Source organism: Pygoscelis adeliae, unplaced genomic scaffold, assembly GCF_000699105.1.
Source record: "Pygoscelis adeliae isolate BGI_AS28 unplaced genomic scaffold, ASM69910v1 Scaffold160, whole genome shotgun sequence".
Lineage (NCBI taxonomy): Eukaryota > Metazoa > Chordata > Aves > Sphenisciformes > Spheniscidae > Pygoscelis > Pygoscelis adeliae.
Genome location: NW_008824035.1, coordinates 3,603,005 through 3,621,749, shown reverse-complemented (window position 1 = coordinate 3,621,749; position 18,745 = coordinate 3,603,005). Strand labels below are relative to the sequence as shown.

The 18,745-nt window shown below is 46.0% G+C and overlaps 1 protein-coding gene across 2 annotated transcripts in view; it reads right to left on the bottom strand.

The window, feature by feature from the left end:
* PLEKHM3 (pleckstrin homology domain containing, family M, member 3) overlaps nucleotides 1-17,610 on the bottom strand; it is an 85,806-nt gene extending 68,196 nt beyond the window's left edge. For both annotated transcript variants that reach the window (XM_009331965.1, XM_009331973.1), the window contains exons 1-2: nucleotides 16,830-17,610; nucleotides 4,497-5,432 (exon numbers count right to left, since the gene is read on the bottom strand). In XM_009331965.1, the coding sequence (XP_009330240.1) occupies nucleotides 4,497-5,432; nucleotides 16,830-17,433 (1,540 nt within the window). In that variant the 5' untranslated portion in view covers nucleotides 17,434-17,610. The remainder of the gene's footprint in view (nucleotides 1-4,496; nucleotides 5,433-16,829) is intronic.
* Nucleotides 17,611-18,745: the final 1,135 nt, after the last annotated feature.

Below are 18,745 nucleotides of genomic sequence, written 5' to 3'. Positions count from 1 at the left end.
TTTGACAGGGCGGCAAGCTCAGGAAATAGCCCATTTACTAACCTTGGCTTCTCTGCACCCAGTGTTCAGCTCAGCCAGCCAAGTCAGAGGAGCACTAATAGCAGTATTTATCCTTTTGGCAAGTGAGGAGACACGGAGAAAGCAGGGAGGAAAAGACAGAAGGCACCCCAGAAAAGGAGCAAGAAAAGCCACACAGACAAACAAAAGGGTGTAGAGCACATTTTGCAGAAGGCAGAAACTCCCACATCCATTAGGACTTGCTCTCTAAGCAACAAGAGCTCCTGGCAGACACAACCGACTTCACTGAAAAACTGTTTGTTTTAATAAAGGACAGGGAGAAAAAAAAAAAAAGGTGAAGAGAGACATCAAAAGAACAGGAGCTATGCAAAAACAGGAGGCAAGGGCAGACGCCATTTGTCTTCCCCATCTATGGAAACGTGAAGGCACATGCCAAGGGAATAGCAATAGTGAAGGGTGGCTGGGGACATTTGCTCCTTACAGACCTCCACGAGAAATGCCTGCCTTTCCCCAGGAGTCCATAGACGGCCCAACAGGGAGACAGGATAGCCACTGGAGCACTCACAACTGGCTACCCCTGTCTGCAGGATGCTGCACTTGCCAAACTCATATTTTGATGGAAGTCACCTCATCCCAAATTTGTAATATGAACAGTTTGGGAATTTCTCTTGAATCCAGGTGAAATAAATACGTAAAAAATAACAACACACACACCCCCCCAACAGATCATCCTAACATGATGCATGCCTCTTATTTCCTACTTATTAAAGAACAAATCATAAAACCTGATATTTACCAGCTTGGACTTGCAACCAACATTCACTTCACATCCACTTGAAGGCAAGGGATAGGTCCCTCCAAAGTCTCACCTGAGCAGATTGACGCTCACAAATGCCACTCTTGCCCAGAGCCCTAAACACTTCCCACGGGAACATTGCTGTCCCACAGCAACAGGACAAGATCACGCCTGCAGTTATACGAACATGCAAAGGACAGAGGAGGCTGCCATTCCAGTGCCAGCAATTTCTAGTTAACCCCACGTTCCAAAATGTATTTATGTTCAAAGCCAAAAAATATAAATAATGGCAGCAAAGGTAAAAGGGTTTATAAAAACATGCCTCTCCACTGTTAACCAGTGGCCTATTAGTTCATTTTTGAAAATTATGAGAAATAACGTCCTGCCCTCCACAGTAAGACGAAGAGTTAGAAATGTGGGGAAAAGCGTTTGTATCTGCTGATCAAGCGAAAGAAAACTTTTTTCAAGCTGCCTTTCTGACTCCAGTGTATCAACAGTTTGTCCCCCCTGCCCCATGACTACATCTGACACCACCGCCCTGGCTTATATCACCAGTTGAAAAGTGCTAGTCAGACTCCAAGATAAACTTGTCAATAGCAAGGCGCAGACATTCACATTCTTCCCTACCTGCTTGCGAATGTCAGCTGTTTGGTCTGGGAGCAGTCCCTTGAAAAGCTTTTACTGAGGGAGAAAAGGAAAGGGGGATGCAGACGGCATTTCAAACAGAAAAAAAATCGGGGAGGGGAACCCCACAAAGACTGCAAAGAGAAAAAAAAAAAAACAAAACCCACCCTGTCCCCATCAGGTCCTCCCAACAACCTTCTTTATCAGAGGTTCATTGTCAATCAATTAGCCAAGGCAGCAGGGGTCTGTAGGAAGGGGGGTAGCTCGAGAGACAATGGTCTGCCCTGTTGTATTACTATTTAATCACTTTTCCTAAATAAATAAAGCAGCCCTGAGGTGCTGTCATGTCAAGGGAATTTATAACAAAAAAACCCTTCATTTTTCATTGGTCATTACTTTTCCTTCCCTCCCACCCCTGCAGGACTAGAGAGGGTTATTACTGTAGCCTTAAGTTCCATCTTTGTGTTGCTTGCCTTTGATTCCCACTCGGACCTTGCCACTTTCTGGCACTAATTTGTCAGGCCGAACAAAGGAGGGATTTGTACCTCCTGTAAGGTCTCAATTAGGAAAGGCTTCTGCTGTATTATGTGCCATTGGGACAGGACACAAAGACGGTAATTACAGGAATTTGCACTAAATGGCTGAAGAATTCACAGCAAAACTTTTCTTCCTCCCCCCTCCTCATCCTTTTCCAAGCTTACCCCTCCCAGCAGCCTTGGGGAAAACCGCTCTCAATGCCTGCAAGCTGTAATTACCAACAGCAGGCCCCTTAGGTTAAACAGCAGCCCACGCCGGGGAACAGCGCAAACTGCCTGCAGGGAGCAAGGTACAAGGAGAGAGTCTCAGCTTGCTGGTGTGCCTCCAAAGTCTCCTCAGCACAAACTTTTTTGAGCCAGACAAGTTTCCCCAGTTTCTCCCAGCTGTAATTACAATTATTCATTTCTTTGTGCTGTGGTAACAGCTAGAAGTTCCAGCCGACTCTCAAAGACCAGCTCTAGGGGTCTCAGGCAGACAGCAAAGGGTCCGCTCCTATGGTGTGCATCCCCAGCCTCAGGTACAGGGAATCCAGTGGCCGGCTTCTCACAGACTTTCCACAACTCACATTTCTCTGCACAAGAGTGTTTGTTCAGTTTTGCAGACCAAAAGGAGACCACAGGAGCACTAGGAATGCCTCACATGTATCAGGAAAAGACTCCATGCAACCCTGACACAGTCAGAGCACCTTATTTCTGTGGGGAATACATGCGTGAGTGCGGATGAATTGTCCCATGTTTGGGAGAGGAAATCCACCCCTTCCCACAGGAAAGTCTGCTCCCATACTACATAACACAAGACTAAAACCTATTTCACATTGGAGACATGCATTTTGTTGCCATCCCAGGGCCTGATGCTATTTTTGAGTAGGTCATTGGAAATGCTGACTTGAAACTCTCCTGGACCTCAGTCAGAGGATGAAGCAAAATTAGAAAAATTTTCCTCTACTGAATTAAATCCTCTACTGAGCTTTGAATTAAAAGAAATGAGGAGAAAGGAATAAAGCTTTAACGTCATCTGGGACATTATCTTAAAATAAGGCAGTTAATTCTGCTGTCTTCTTGAGTTTCACAAGGCTGGCTGCTGGGTAACACACTGGGCTGGATCCATCTGGGGGATACTTATTTGACCCATTCTTGGAGTCTCCCTGCAGTTTTCACTCTCACAACTACCCTTAAAGGTAAGACATGACCATTGTCCAATAGTGTTCAGGTAATCAGTTATTATGGGACCCAGGCACCTTCAGTTTCAGCAGTAGTTTGGCACATAATTACTCCCAGAAAAAACTGACGTGAAATCACACAAAGAGTTTGCAGCCAAGAACAGAACTGAGTTCAGGCAGAAGCCCCAATATTGTGACCAAATCATTAACTGCAGCGAGGCCAACCTTCACGATGCTCCAGCTACCAGGTGGGTGCCATGCACTGTGGAGAGGTGAGCAGGAACACCACCCACGTGTGACCACCAGAGAGGGACAAACCCAGCTGTACCCACGGGCAGTTCTGAGGGCAACCCAGTACTTCTGGGGCTCAGGTCTCCCTGGAAGGGATTCAGGCCAGCCAGCAGGTCCTGGGCCCACACAGACACCCCCCCCAGAGCCACGTATGGTTCCAGAGCAACAGGAGACCTCCACACCAGACAGCTCCCCCACCCCAGAGCAGAGTGGGGAGGAGGCAGGACCCTCACAGCTCCCATAACAAAAGAGGAAAACACCTCCAGAAAAGCTGTCTCTGATACAGCTGACAATCTCTAAGTGAGCATAACTAAAGCCAGCCACAGAGTACAATTTAGGCACAAAGTTCCCAAATTTGCTCCACAAAGGTGTCCTTGCTAAAGTAAAAGGACAATGAACTGCATTCACACAGGTCCTCTCTATTTTCACTTCATTCCCAAACTGGATAAAATCATGCTCTTGCCTAGAACTACAGTCAGCAGTCAAATGAATTGAGATTTACAATTAGATGCAGAGGCTTAAGGTCATGTTTTCACCCCTACCTCAAGGGAAGAACTGAGCAGATGAGCTCATGTCTGAACCTCAGTACTAGAACACACGCCGCCAAATGGTGGTGTTTCATGGAAGCATATATGCTTTGAGGAGTCTCCTCAGAAGGCCCAGAGCTGAAACTGAGTTCCAAAAATGACTGAGAGGAGACACAGTAATAAAAGGAAACAAAAGTGCTCCAAGTTGGAAAGTTGCATCATATCCAGAATTCAAATCACTTTGATTCTGGACCACCTTTCCAGTGTCCTGAATCAAGAAAACAGGCAGCCCTGGCCCATGTAGTGCTGTATGTGCAGGATCGAACGTTTTAGCACTGCTCATCAAATGCAGGTGAATCCCTGAATATCCCATAGGCTTTTCTCCACATTTTACAGAGAGCAAAGAAAGACTAACACACCAAAGTGTCTATGGCCATAGTGAGAGGCAGGGAACAGCTGTGTGCTGCTAACACACATACATGCTCTTCCAAGTGATTTCCTGCAGAAGGGGAGTGGGTGCAGATGCTGCAGTCTGGTTGCTTACCTGCGCACTTGAAGCTCTGAACTGTGAGCCCTCTCTCTAGAGACAGCGTGGTCAGGATGCTCAAGAAGCTGGTGGTCACAGATTGGCGCTTGCTCTTTCTAAGATCGTTTCCAAAGGGCCGATCTCCAGGTTTGTTCCTAAGCATGACCTGCGGGTTCCGAGTTAAACTTCTAGTAGCATTGGCTGCTGCTCTCAGTGCCTCCATCCACTCCTGGGCCCTCTGACGAGTCTCTGCACGCAGGCGGAGGACATCTTGAGGAAAAATGACCTGAAAGCAAGAGTCACAGCCATCCTGAGTATCTGTCTGGACTGACAGGCATACATCGACATTGTAGCTCAGCAGCGGATCTTCATCAAGCCTACCCGGTTGGAATGCCATGAGATAAGACCTGTTCAAGACAAAAGTAAATGCCTTCCAGTTATTCTGGACAGTTAACCTATAAAGAGTCCCTGATTTGAGAATATTTTGGTACTCTTTAGTGTTTTCAGTCAAATTCATGGATAGGAAGAGCTCCATAGGCTTCTCTAACAATCCATTGGCTTGAGAAAGGTCACTGTTATTGTCAGGCTTTGGCACATTCTCCAGTTTCTCCTGCTGCCTCGTGAAAGCAGGCACAGAAGCACGCACCACTTCCCAGAGCTTCTGTCCCCAGTCCAAAGCCTCCCACGAAGACTCTGCCTTCAGCTGTAGCTGCGAGTTGTCTGACAGGACAGCGTCAACCACCTTGGTTTCAATGCAACCAGTAACAGTGACTCTTTGAAAATGCATGAGTGGATACACGGTGGGAAGAGTCTGGTTGCCACTGCTGTCCAAGCAATACAGGTACAGTTTGTATGGGGAGAGCTCAGCGTAACAGGCTTGCCAGTAGCTGTCATTGTCTCTTCTAATTTCTAAGTATCCCTTCTTCAGAATATTTGGGAACGTTGACTTGCATTCTGGAGGAAACAAAATGAGAACGTTACCATTAATTCTTTTTAAATAACTGTTTCAAATTGCTACGCCATTCTGGCTTCTCTCTCCTACCCATACATGATATATCTGGAGGATAGGATCGCAGAAATAGCCTTCACCCAATTGGTTATAATTATCAAACACAAGCACTGACTCTACATTTGAGCCAAGGAGAATACAGCACTTTTTTACTCAGAGGCACCAAAACACTTTACAAAAAGGGGACAGGGAAACAAAGCGATTTTCCTGAGATTATCCAGGAGAATAGTGACAGAGCAATGAAACACTGCAAGTCTCCCAGAACCTAGTCCAGAAGAGTACAATATTATAAAGTAATCTATTGTCAATTAAAATAGATTTCGACAGTGAGAAATAAATACAAACTAAAACACCTTCCCCTCGTGCCCCTCTCTTTCCCAGGCTCAACTTCATGCTTTCACACACAACCCCTCTACCTCCCCCTGTCCCAAGCAGCACAGGAGGAAGGGGAATGGGGGGTCGTGGTCAGTTCCTCTCTGCTACTCCTTCCTCCTCACACTTTTCTCCTGTTCCAGTGTGGGTCCTCTCCAGGGGCTGCAGTCCTTCAGGATAGACCTAGCAGGTCTGCATGAGCACTCCATGGCCACAGCTCCTTCAGGAAATCTCCACCTTCTCCAGCATGGGGTCCTGCATGGGCTGCAGGGAGATACCTGCTCCACCATGGTCTCCCCCAGAGTCTGCAGGGGAATCCCTGCCCCAGCGCCTGGAGCACCTTCTCCTCCTCTGACCCTGGGCTGCTCCTCACACTTTCTTCCTCACTCCTCACACCACCATGGAGTGCTTTGCCCTTTCTGAAATGCACTCTGCCAGAGAGGCCCCACCTGTGGCTGATGGGTGCAGCTGCGCCCCACAGTGGGGCTGCTGGAACCAGCCAGAACAGCCCCATTGCCAGCACCCAGGCACTGCACCTGGCACTTGGACTTACCCAGGACACGGGGAATGGAGAACTGTGCCCAACGACAGCAGTTTCTTACCACATTTCATCACGACCCGGGACCAGAACATTTTGCACAGCTCTTTTTACTAGAGAGGAGCTTTGCTGATTTATGAGAATCAGGATCAGGAGACATGACCAAAAGTGAAAAGTAAGAGGCTACCCAGACTCAAACACACATATCTAAGCGCCTCAGCACTTCAGGTGCAGACCCTTTCACAAACCTAAGCCCAAGCTGAAGTCAAGGGGAATCTTCTTCATCCCCAGAAAGCCAGCCATACATGAGTCACTCCAGGCACCAAAGCGATACAAATTTAAAAGAAATTATCTGAAGCATTTCTGAGTTGTAAAAAAGGTTTCTGTGCAAAATTTGTTCCAATCTGACTTGCACCACTTCAGCCACCATTAATACATGCAAACATTGTATTTTCACCTTGGGCTGCACATGTAGCTCTATGCAATTTTTGTTGGTCCCTTTATAAATTCAGTGGCATTCACCGTTATGCTCTAACACCAACTTTAACACTTGGCACCCCGAAACAACCCAGCCTGAGGAACAAATTCTTGCTCCCATTTGACTTCTACTTCACCTTTCCAGTAAGGGTACCCATGATGGGTCTTGACTTACTAACAGTGGCAGAATTAACAGACACAAGTGAAGAGGTTTCTGCCTCCAGTTGTTCATCTCCCTTGGAGACTGCTATACCCAATTCAGTAGCAAGGCAGCCACCTGGGAACAGCTCCTCATCCACTGCCCGGCACAATTAGGTCAAAACAAAATCAGCATCAATTGACCTTAACATGCAGCATTACAATCCACAGCAATACAGGAGCTGTTTCACTCGTGGCTTCTGCCCTCGGGCTGACAACCTTTGAAAGAGGGATAGCATAGACAGCTGGAGGCGCAAAATATTTTCAGCATCTCAGCTTAACCAGTTACCACTCACGTTAACAGGCCACACTCTAACAAGTTTTAGACGCGATCACCTCTGAGTATACCTAGGATGTCTTCAGTGCAGAGCTAAGAGAACAGAAGCATCTGGGCTTGATGAAGCTTGGAAACAAAGAGCCAAAGGTAAGCCTGTATAAAAGTTACTGCATCCCCACACGTACTGAGCTTCCCAGCTAATACAGCCAGGATTGCTGGCCAAGCCGCTCTCACCACCGCCAGCTAATGGGTGAGTCTGTCTATCCTCCCAGGGCACAAGGAGAGTCAGGGACTATGAGTATTTGAGGGACTTAGTTACTGTCCAAAGGGCTTCTGATACCAACTGGTGAGAAAGCAGACCTTGGGCTGTAAACTTCAGTCTACGGAGATGCTCCTGTCCTTGGCTGAAAGCATTGCTGTAGTTGGCTGTGAGAGTTTCGTGTATGGTCAGGAGGAGGATTAAGAACAGCAACAGTGTAAAAGCTTTGGCTAGCTCTTCAGTGAAGACCAACTTTAAGGATTTATAAGGATTAAGTAGACAAGTTTCAATTAAACTTAATGAACACACATGAGAATTAATTGCATACTATACTTAATGTGCGTATGTAAACCTCATGGGGGTTAAAAAAACAGGGGAAGGATGCTACCTCCCATCCACGCTAACAAAAAGGAGGCACTTCGGTTTCGCCTTGCCAGCTCAGCCTCAGCTTCCCCGCATTGCCTGCTTACTCAGAACGGAGCCTGCATTTAACACCATGTTCAAAGCACTCTACACTTTACCTACAAAGATTTCCTGCATATATGACTAAAATCATAACAACAATTAAAAAATTGCTACTGTGGCACTAGGTCTGAAAAGGTGGAAAAGAAATCAATATAACTATACCTTGCCGACAAATAAGCTACTCGAGAGTATTTCAGCTAAATATGAAAACTGAAAGCCTAATCTAAAACACAAAATGGTAGAGAAAAAGCACACTTTCTTATCACAAATGGATAGATACACGTGCGCGCACACACACACTAAAAGAGAACCAATTTTGTTCACCGTACATCTCTGGCCCTGACATTCATTAGTATTTCTGCGCTAACTCAAAAGCCATTAATTTCTCTGAAACCCACACTAATCCCTTTGTAGTGCAGATAATGGGCAGCCATTCTAGAGTCATCTTCCCTTTCTATTAATCCAATCAGGGAGGCAGCGCTTCTGCAGCTCCAACTGCAATCTCTCTCGCTTCCATCAAGTACAGATGACAGTTCAAGCTTCTCCATAATAAGACAACTCGTAACCTTCCCCCAGCCACCCCTCCTTCATCTGCACACAGGTTTGCTTGTCTTTTGTTGAGTTAGAGAAAGGCTATCTCTCCCTGCCTTTCACAGAGGCACCCCTCTCTCCCTCCTTCGCCCCACTCCTTCCGTTCAAGCTCCCATGAATCGGCTCCACTGTGTCTCACTCTAACTGGGACAGAACCAGCAGCCAACTTGATTAAAATTCAAATGCCTTGTATTGTTTAGGTCAGGGCAATAGATGCTGGCAGAGACAGGTGGAATCCATATGCTACACATACACACCACACATCCCCCTTACAACCCTCTGCTCCTTTATCTCCTCGACATGCAGTGTGTCAGATAATACCTTTCCACTCAGAAAGCAAACACTACCATCTCTCCATCCACCTTCCAAACAGAAACTGCATCTCTTTTCCTCCCTGCAGAGACGGGGAGAATAAATTGAGGAAGAGTGAAAAAAGGGAAATAATAACAGTAAATGGCCCACGCCTGAGCCATTTGGAGTTATAATTTCAAGGGAAGAGGGGGAAGGAGGCAGAGGGAAACAAAGAGAGACTCAGCAGCTGGGGACAGGGCAATATTTTCTTCAGCGTCTCTCCTCTCCTTTGGGAATTGCCCACTCGTCCTGGCTAGGAACCGTGCACCAAGCACACATCTACCCCTCTCCACACTGGGGGGCAGTTGGTGCAACCAGTACCACAGGAGAGGGAGCCCAAATGTTGTCTCAGCATGTCCAGAAGATACACGCTCCTGAACAACTGACTGTACTTGCGTCCCTGTTGGTATAGCAAGAAAACTTGCCCTGTTTTCCACCAGTGAAGCATTTCTGATGACAGTAATACCAAGTAACTCGGAAAAGAGCAGAAGCAGAGATCCCTAGTTTCTGAGGGGTTTGTCTCTTGAGGTGGCACTCCTCTCTGGGTTCTCTAATGCTTAGTAAGAGATGAGCCTAAGTTACCAAGTTTTTGTCAATAGTCCTCCTCTCTGATTTCCATAGAACTTGAGACACCTTTGGGATCTAAAATGCTCTCAAATTGGGTTGGGCTAGTCACTGCTTGGTGGGGTTTGCTAGACCAGGGACAAACTGTGCCTCAGCCAGTGTGACTCAGATCCACAATGTCCACTTCCCTCCTACTTAAAAATACAGTCTTCTCTTCCCACCTATATTCCCATCTGGCTCTGCAAGTATATCTCTTTCAGGCAAGTATATCCGATTCCACTTGGTCCTGAAATAATGGCATTGATATTTAGCCACAAATTTCCAGCACATGGCTGTCCTGGAGCCAAATCTGGCTTTTTCTCCCAATGCCACCTCTTTTCAAGGGACTACTACAGCAATGAGACTTGTAACTAGGTAGCAGTTTGCATTAATTTATATAAAGAAACAGCATCTCTCCCCACCAGAAGGGCATTCACTCTTTTTCGTCTTCCTTAGGCTTCGGGAAAGCAAAACCTGCTTTAATTTTAGATTTATGCACTGCTAGTGAGGTTGGCTTAGCTGTTCACCAAAAAAACTCCTCACTGAATGAACTACCTAAACAGATGGACAAAGAACCTGAACAAATTATTCTTTATGTCTTTCCTTTCAGTTGTGGCATTGTACGAGAAACACACGAGAAACTCTGCTGAAGTCTACAGGATCCTGGCTGCCCAGCCACTCCATCCATTCCTTTTTGCTCCTCTGCAGCAAGTCCAACACTTGTATAGTGTTTGCTGAGCAGACGACCAGCACCCTGTGCATACTGACACAGTGCCTGTGCCAAGGGGGCAGTGGAGAAGGAGGTTGGATTCAGTCAAAGTGCAAGACCAACCCAGAACAGGACTCAACTCTGGAAGAGACAAATATAATGAGTTGAGAGAGATGGTTACCTACCACCAGCTAGGAGATGCATAAAACAGGGGCACTTGCAAAAGAAGTGAGAATATCAAAACAAAGATGGATTTGCTGATTTTTTTATAAATTCACTCAATTCAGCTTTAAAAGGAAGGAAGAAAGGGTATAAAGTGACTGTCAAAGCTACGAAAACAGGGTCAGTTCACATTAGGAGGGTTAGCTGACACCACTAAGGGAATAATAACAACTAACCTGAAAATTCAGTTATGAAAGTCATCACAACATCACTGGAAGCAATCAGCAGTGCCCCAGGAGATGAAAACTCTGTTCATTAGCTTTATGGAGTGTCATAGCTCCAGAGCAAAAATCTCCATAAAGAATAACCCTCCAAACCAGAACAGCTTCGCAACCAGACTCATCAGTGCTGCTTACTGTAACCCTCCTGCACTGTGAATTTATCCCCTGTATGTGAGCCCCTCCCATCGCCTCCCACCACACTCCCCTCTCCATCACCCTGCACCCTCCCACAGCCTCTGAGGCAAAGGAGTGGAGTAGGTCACGTTTCCCTCCACCCGCGGCAGCTGCCCAGCCTAGCCCCCTCCACTGCTGCTGCTCTCTGCCAGCACCCCATGGCCCTTCCAGCTCAGAGGGCGCCCAAGCCCAAGGAGCAATCAGGAGTGAGCCTGCAGGGAACAAGTGCTGCACTCCCCAAATTAGCCAGGGGGGTTAGAGGGGAAGTATCATCCAGCAGATGAGTTGAAGTCAGGTGATCCAAATTATACTCCCATTTGATCTTCCACAAAGCGCCTCACCTCTCTTTGCCCCTACTCATCCTCCCTACCTTTACTGTGTGGCGTATTTAAGCTGTAATCTCCCAGGAGAAGGGGCTATCTCTTGCTAGATGCACAGACAGTCCCTGGCACTTACGAATCCCCGCAGTGGAGGGCATCCAACTCACATTGGATTTTAAATAACAGTTTTACCTTCTCAATCTTGAAAGGCCCCAAATCTCTGCAGTACAGCTACCTTCTTCTTGACTACCTTTTAGTGCTGAAAATAAATTGGCCACAGGGGGGGCATCAGTTCTCCAACTGGCTTGATACCTCTGGGATTATTTCCAAGTGGTTTGAGGCTTCCTGCTCTCCAGAGAGGAAGGTGCAGAAGTGTTGTTTCCACACATCTGCCTCTTGGACAACAGCACCATTATCTTCTGCACAACACCACAGATCTATAATGTTCTGCCATCCCAGTGGCAATTAACAGCCTATTGGTCTGCCCTGGCTGTGTAGCTTCTACATACCACAGACAAAAGACAGTGCTACAGGGGTGTTTTTGCAAAATCAGAAATGGCAATCAGGCTTCAGAAACCTCCATGGTAGGCGGGACAGGAGCTAGGCTTTACCTGGCTGTCACTGGAGGGGAAGCATGAAGGCTGCATGTCACACCTCCAATGTTTCACACCTCTCAGGATCTCTGGCCACCTCCACCTCTGCAGCAGCTCCCATACCTGCCACACCTCCCCTTTCCAGCTAGCTGTCTTTGCAGCTCCTCCCTGAGCAGGACAACAGCGGCGGCAATTGATGGCACTGCTGTCTGCTGCTCTGTGACCCACCACCACACACCTGCTCAGCACGCTGTTATGTACCACTAAATGCTGCATGAGCCAACATCACAGGCACACAGCTGGTACCAGCCACCACTACTGCTGCTGCCGAAGGTGAGGATATCTGGCAAACAAAGAAAACACCCCAACATAAAGTCTGTGTGGTTGCCAGAATAAGAGAAAGCAGCACTGTAAAATGATTCCTCAGAACTCAAGGATCACTCACAGTCCCCAGCCTATGAATCAGTGGTGTGTTGCTCATGAATACAGATTTAGATGTCTCACCTCCACAAAAACACACTAGAAAAGTATGTAACATGTACAAGAGTTATATGAAGAGGGGCCCAAACCTCTCTTGAAATATCCCCTGCACAAACTCTGAGTACAAGATCATACCTTCAAAGTGTCCCAAACAATGACTAGGCTCCCAGCCAGATAAAAAGATGTGAAGAGAGGGGGAAAAAAGGTATTTTTTAAATCAGTCAGTTGAAAGAAGGAGGTGAAATCCTGGCCTCGATCAGACACAGTAGAATTCGGGCCTGTTGCCCAGTTTTAAGGCAGTCACCTTTCTCTGGTATGTCTATTTTGCCATGCAACAGTGCTGCAAACACCCTGTAGGCTCAGCTTCCTGACAGAGCATACTGCCAAAATCAATGGTGCTGGCTGAGTACCTCCATAGCTGCTTGTTGGAGAGGGGCACAAGGCGTCAGCCTTCTGCAGTTAAGGACAGTTTGTCAGCATGCAGGTGCTCAGTGCAGTGACAGCTCTGGAGTTCCCCAAGCTCACAGGCATGGCAAGCAAACAAAACAGCTACCCAGGAAAAGTACTATAGCACCCGCGCTCTCAGGAGTGGCTATGTTTGAATGAAAACATCCACATGACTATCAAAGGTAACTGCTCACACATTGTGTTTTAATCTAAGCAAGCTTTCGCTGGATACTACAGAAGCAGCATTCTCCCTTTGTTTGCCAGGCCACATGCCCAGAAATACAAAAGCCTGCCTTGAATTTGCTTACAACTTCTGTCTTTGCTAGTTTCACTTACTGCTTGACACTGCTCCATAGCACAAACAGTGCTCACTTCTAGTACACTAGCTGTTTTGCCAGCAGGCCTAAGGAGATCATGCCCCAAAAGGCACAGCTTCTTTTCAGATCCTTTTCTTTCACAGCACATGGAAAGGATCCAGTTTCATTTTATTTGTATTATAAAAAAGCAAGCAGCAGGAACAGATAAGCTCATAGTAATAAATATACTATGAAGATAAGGAAAAAAAAAATTGTGAAGAGTTAATGTATGCAGCAACTCGGCCAGCCTCGGAGGACTGGGAGACCTCTGCAGGCTCCAAAGGGAAGTCCTTTACCGCAATGAGGACTGATAGGAGTGGCTGAAGTTGCTCTCAGTATCTCATATGCATTAGTTTAATCTGTATTAAAGCCCTGGAAAGGGATGCCTCCACGGGCTGCAGCCACTATGACTCCTTCAACCACTGCAGCAGCTTTTAGCCAACCTTAAAATACATTTTCTGGTCTCTTGTGGAGAATAATTACCAGTCCCAGATACACGTACCTGCAACATCTACTTTCTTGCTTTTGCTTTTCTCTTTTCAGCTCAGCTCACAGAAGCAGCAAACTCTATGGCAGGCTCTCTTGTAAACACAGAGGGAAGAAATACCATGGCTACCTTCTAAAACCTGCACAGCAGCTGAACAGAACAGGTTAAGGAAACAGGTTAAAAGAGTGCATTTTCAGAGCACAGAAGTTCTCCTTCCTCAAAGAAGGTACCACTGCCTTCAAACATCCCATGCAGAAAGGCTCTTGGAGGGCACACAGCAAGCACTGACAAATGCCTTGCACCTTTGCAAAAAGCAACAGAAGAACTGTGGGCTGAGCACCTTAGAGGTACTGACTGCTGCTGGGCTGCAGGTGAGTACTGGGAGAAGTTCTTCAGCCACTCTTACTAATCCATTTCCTTCCCTTGCTCGGTTCACCTCTGAGATCCCAGAACTTGACCATACTGAGTCTCTTCTGTAAAAAGCCATTTTGAAGAGACAACGCTTCTGGCAGCACTGAGCACAGCAATGGGACTTGTTCCTGGTGCCACAGAGAAATCCAGGAACAGATGAGCTGTAAGATACCTGACACTATTGCAGATAGTATAAAAACAAGAGTTTTTTTCAAGGAAATCTGTCAATTTCTGGTTTTCTTAAGAGTGCTAATATTGCTATACCTCACAAAACTACTTTATAGATGCGAGTTCTTCACAGTTAAAACTCACAACTCCAAAATGTTTAACATGAAATCATAACGATAAAGAGTATATCACTCTAACACAGTTTGTTTACTTTTTCTGTATGGAGAAAAACTTCATTGCATTAACTGCATTTAAACAGTACAAGTGCCTGCTGAGGGGCTGGGAATAGTACTACTGAACTCCACTGCTACTACTAAAGCGGCACACCTTGGGTACACACTGCGATGGGGTGACTAAATCCTGGACACAACCTAGCTTAAGGAATCCCCCTGTTAGATCCAACTGTACACAGAGCACATTGCTTGTCTTTTTTCTTCCTCTCATGGTTACAGCACAGAAGGTTCTAGACACCAGTTCAGAATCCTGCTATAGACTTGACTCTGGATACAGCAAGGCCCTATTAGGGCTTCCAGAGGGTTGGTGCATCTCCCTGGGGTCTGTCGTCTCTAAGCAAAGTGGACTGGAACAGCTGAAGTGGGAGCTGGGGTCGAAGAAGGACAACACTGCAGACAGCCCAGCTTCTGAAAGTGTGGAGACTCTCACCCAGGAGGGGGGAGACAATGCAATATGCAGTCCCCGACTGCAGACACAATGGTGTCCCAGCACTGCAGTTCCTAATAAAATTTCTTTGCTTGCCAGAAGGGGAAGAAAAACCCACATCATTTCCATTTTTCATTTTTGCTTCCTTTTATGAACAGTTGCATCACACTGTCTTGCATTTGTGTGTAAGGGAGAGGGGAATGTAATTTGCTTCACCCCGAACAGAGGTACAATGCATTACGGTGCACCCCAACGTACTCCTGCAGTTGCCTAAGCCCTGGACTGACAGAAGGGAGACCTGTTCGGCCTCGGACTATGCTGCTCAGCACCAGCTGGATTGGCGGCTTGCTTCTTGCAGCTTGGGGATCCAGTGGCAGCTTGAAATCACTCTCACTGAATTAGTGCATGAACAAGTCTTTAAATACAGAATGGCTTAGGTATTTCTTATTATAAACAGTGTAAGTAACAGAACCCCTTTCTTTTTCCCTGCGTGGGGAAATTGGGCCAAAAAGATTAAGCTTAAAACACTATCAGGGACATGTATTGACCTTTAATGGCTAGATTTTAATGGTGTTTCTGTGGGCATATAAAGGTGTTACATGTTAAGTTAAACCCATGAGATGCCCAGGATACAGCTGACAGAAACCAGGAGCTCTGTCTCCAGGCTTCTGGGTGCGTTCCTGTTCTGCATCCCTTCCACGGGAAGGACACAGAACACAGACCCCACTCTACAGGAAGCAATATAACTCCCTGAACAAAAATAACAGCAGGTATACTTGCCTTTGTAAACCAAGAGCACCCTTCTTTGGGATACAGCAACTATGTCACAATATAACACAATAACCTACAGGTTTGTGTGCATATATATACATACATATATACCTACATATTTTATATATATATTTATGTTTTTATATGCACACATCCACAAACACAACCATTTAGGCACCTGCGTTTCATGCTCCAAAATAGCTGACTTATCTGGAAAACCTAACCCAAAAGGCTTTTTTTAACCCTAAACAGGCTACCTATTCATAACTGGAGCCATTCCACCATACACACATGGACACTTTCACAACCCTTTGATTTTTAAATTCCTTTGTTAAGTCCTGCCTTTATTTAGGTTATAAAACCTTTGTGGCACTAACTGCTTTTCTTTTTCGTAAGTGCCCAGTCCACTTCTGGCATCTACAAAATAAATCATGGAGATGGAGACACTGGTTCAGTGTTTCCAAAACCCTGAGCACAACCTCTTCCAGTGCAGTGCTTGAGAAAGGAAAAGGAAAAAGTATCACTCGCTGAAGTATCGCTTCGTATGGCTCACTGGAGATGCCTGCCTCAATCTGATAACAAGATTTCCTGTACCCCATACAAAGCTGGCAGAGATGCCTTAATATTGACAAGCACAAATTGCATGCTTGAGTTTTTGTTAATTGTTTATGGACTGAATAGCCAGCATTTCTTAAAGAAACAGAACAGAGATCTCAGGCCTCATTCACAAGCATTGTATGTCCTCTTTTTAATGGCCGCTCTTTAACTTTTATGAAAACTGCCTTTATTTGGATTTGCCACTCTCCCAGTAGCTTTAGCATTCAAAGTTTTTTTTTTAGTTTGGGAAAATCAGGTAAGGAAATGATCAGAAATACATAACAAATAAATAATTTTTTCCTGAGTCAAACCGAACAAAATAGAAGCAAAACAAGCTTAGTTTTTCAAACCATGAAAGGAACAGAAGTCAAGATTGGTTTAAAAACTGATCCTTAAGGCAGGAAAACGGACAGAGCTATATCAAAGACAACAGAGCCATGCTAATTTCCATCATTTTAAGAGCTACCTCACAGTTGTTTTTTGGGTTTGTTTTTGTTTTTTTTTTTAAAACATGCAGCTCCTCTTTCAAAATAAATATTAAAAACAAATAGGAAAGTCCTCATAACAACAGAAACAATAAAGCATCAGCACAAACCTGTGTTTCCTTGGATGTCCTCTCCCTTGGTTAACGCCAGGTAAGAGAGCAGAGCGCAGTTATTGTCCTGCCCAGGCGCAGGTGGCTGCTGCAGGGAGGTGCCCGTGAAGACCACTCCCCAGTTTACATGGCTGATATCAGAGCGTGACCTGTTGTGTCCTGGCTTGAATGTGGAGGCTTCCTCATTCTGCACCAGGATGTCGTTCACCGAGCGAGGCCTGTCTCTCCTCCGCTGGCACATATTGAAGATGTTAAAAGCTGCGGTCTCCCCTTCCCCTGCCCAAGCAAGGTTGTCAGCAGCTGTTCCCCTCTGCACCACGTGCTGGTCTTTGGCAGGGAATGCTGTCTGAGCTTTGGTTTCCAAGAGGCCATTTTTGCAGTGATCCCAGATGAGGCTACTTTTGGCTAAGGAGGCGACGTTCCTCAGATTCCTGCTCTCTGTTATCTGATCAAATACCTCGTGCCCAACCAGTTCGGGGACCTCCTGTACACCATACACCTCAGAGGGCTGCACAATCTTTTCAAGCTTAGTATCAAAACTATTGAAAAAGTCTTCAGTCACTTCCAAGGCAGGGCTAATGTCATCAACTTCAAGAGCCTCCATATCCCGTGCTGCCGGTGGGCCCAAGGCGTCGTGATGCGTTAAGAAGATACCACATCAATATCCAGAGAAACAGCTGCTTCACATCTGCCCTTGGCACACCATTAACTTAGAGATGGTGGGGCAAATACATTCACCAACCACAATCCTTAGTGGCAGAAAGGAACCACATCAACCCGTCTTCAGATGGGACACTTAACATCCGCTGATCAAGCGGGCTACAGTCCCTCTATGAAATAAGCTCATAGTGATGGAGAGCACCTGTAAAGCAAAGCGAAGCAAAACATCACGTCAGTAAGGGCCTTTTCCCAGATAAGTACGTTTAATCACATCACTCCTTTCACAGTCAGAGTCCCCTTGATTTTACTTTCTCCCTCCTTTGGCACCAACATTATTGTGTATGAAGAACCCCTTTGGGGTTTCTGTTGTTCACTGGGTGTGAAGTCTGTGTATTATCACTTCTTGAACTGGAACCTGCAGAGAGCAGGATGGAGCACCAGAAAAAAGGGGAACCAAAGTGATGCCATTTATTAACCAAGCTTTAGAAAGCTGCACTGAGAGGCGGTACTGAGTAACATCACACATGCAGCCACCTAGGGAATGTTTAGTACAGGTTCCCATGGGGCTGTAAGAAAAAGTTGAGGAAAAAAAGGGTTAGTAAAATAGGCCAACCAGCCTCAAATAGTTTGCCTTTTTCTCCCACTTTGCTTGCACTCCCAGTTTTAGGAGACCAACATGAGTTTTACAGCACCTACTTTGCCTACTTGTCTGCATAAACAGAACTGTGATATTTGCCTAATAAACCAAAGCTATTAGACTGCTGCGGAGCGCTGCACATAGAGTTTCTCTCTAGAACATCACTGGGAACCTAAGTGAAACCATGTGACAACCTAAGCACCAGAAAGACAAAGCATCCTACCAGCAAAACAAAATATACCATATCCTGCACCACCACAAATCTGCAGATCTTTATTTCCAAGCAGCTGACTCACTGGGCAAAACATAAGAATAGCAAAGGGCTTGAAGGCTAGAACTAGTGAAGAGCTGTATTGACCCACCTGAGCTCACGCCTATGAGGAGGAAGGAAGAGGGGTTTCTGTTCCCTGTGGCTCAATAAGAGGGTGTCTCATTGCTGACTTCTGTCTCACCAAGCCTGCTGCCTTCTAACCTCTCCCTCTTGAAGCTCCATCCACAGTGCCGCCATGCTCAAGGGAAGTGCACAGTAGGTATATTTAAATTGGGGAAATCGGTAAAATGCATGCAAGTTCTTGGGACCTGGAGACTGGGCATTTGTGCTAGCAGGAGAACAGCTCTC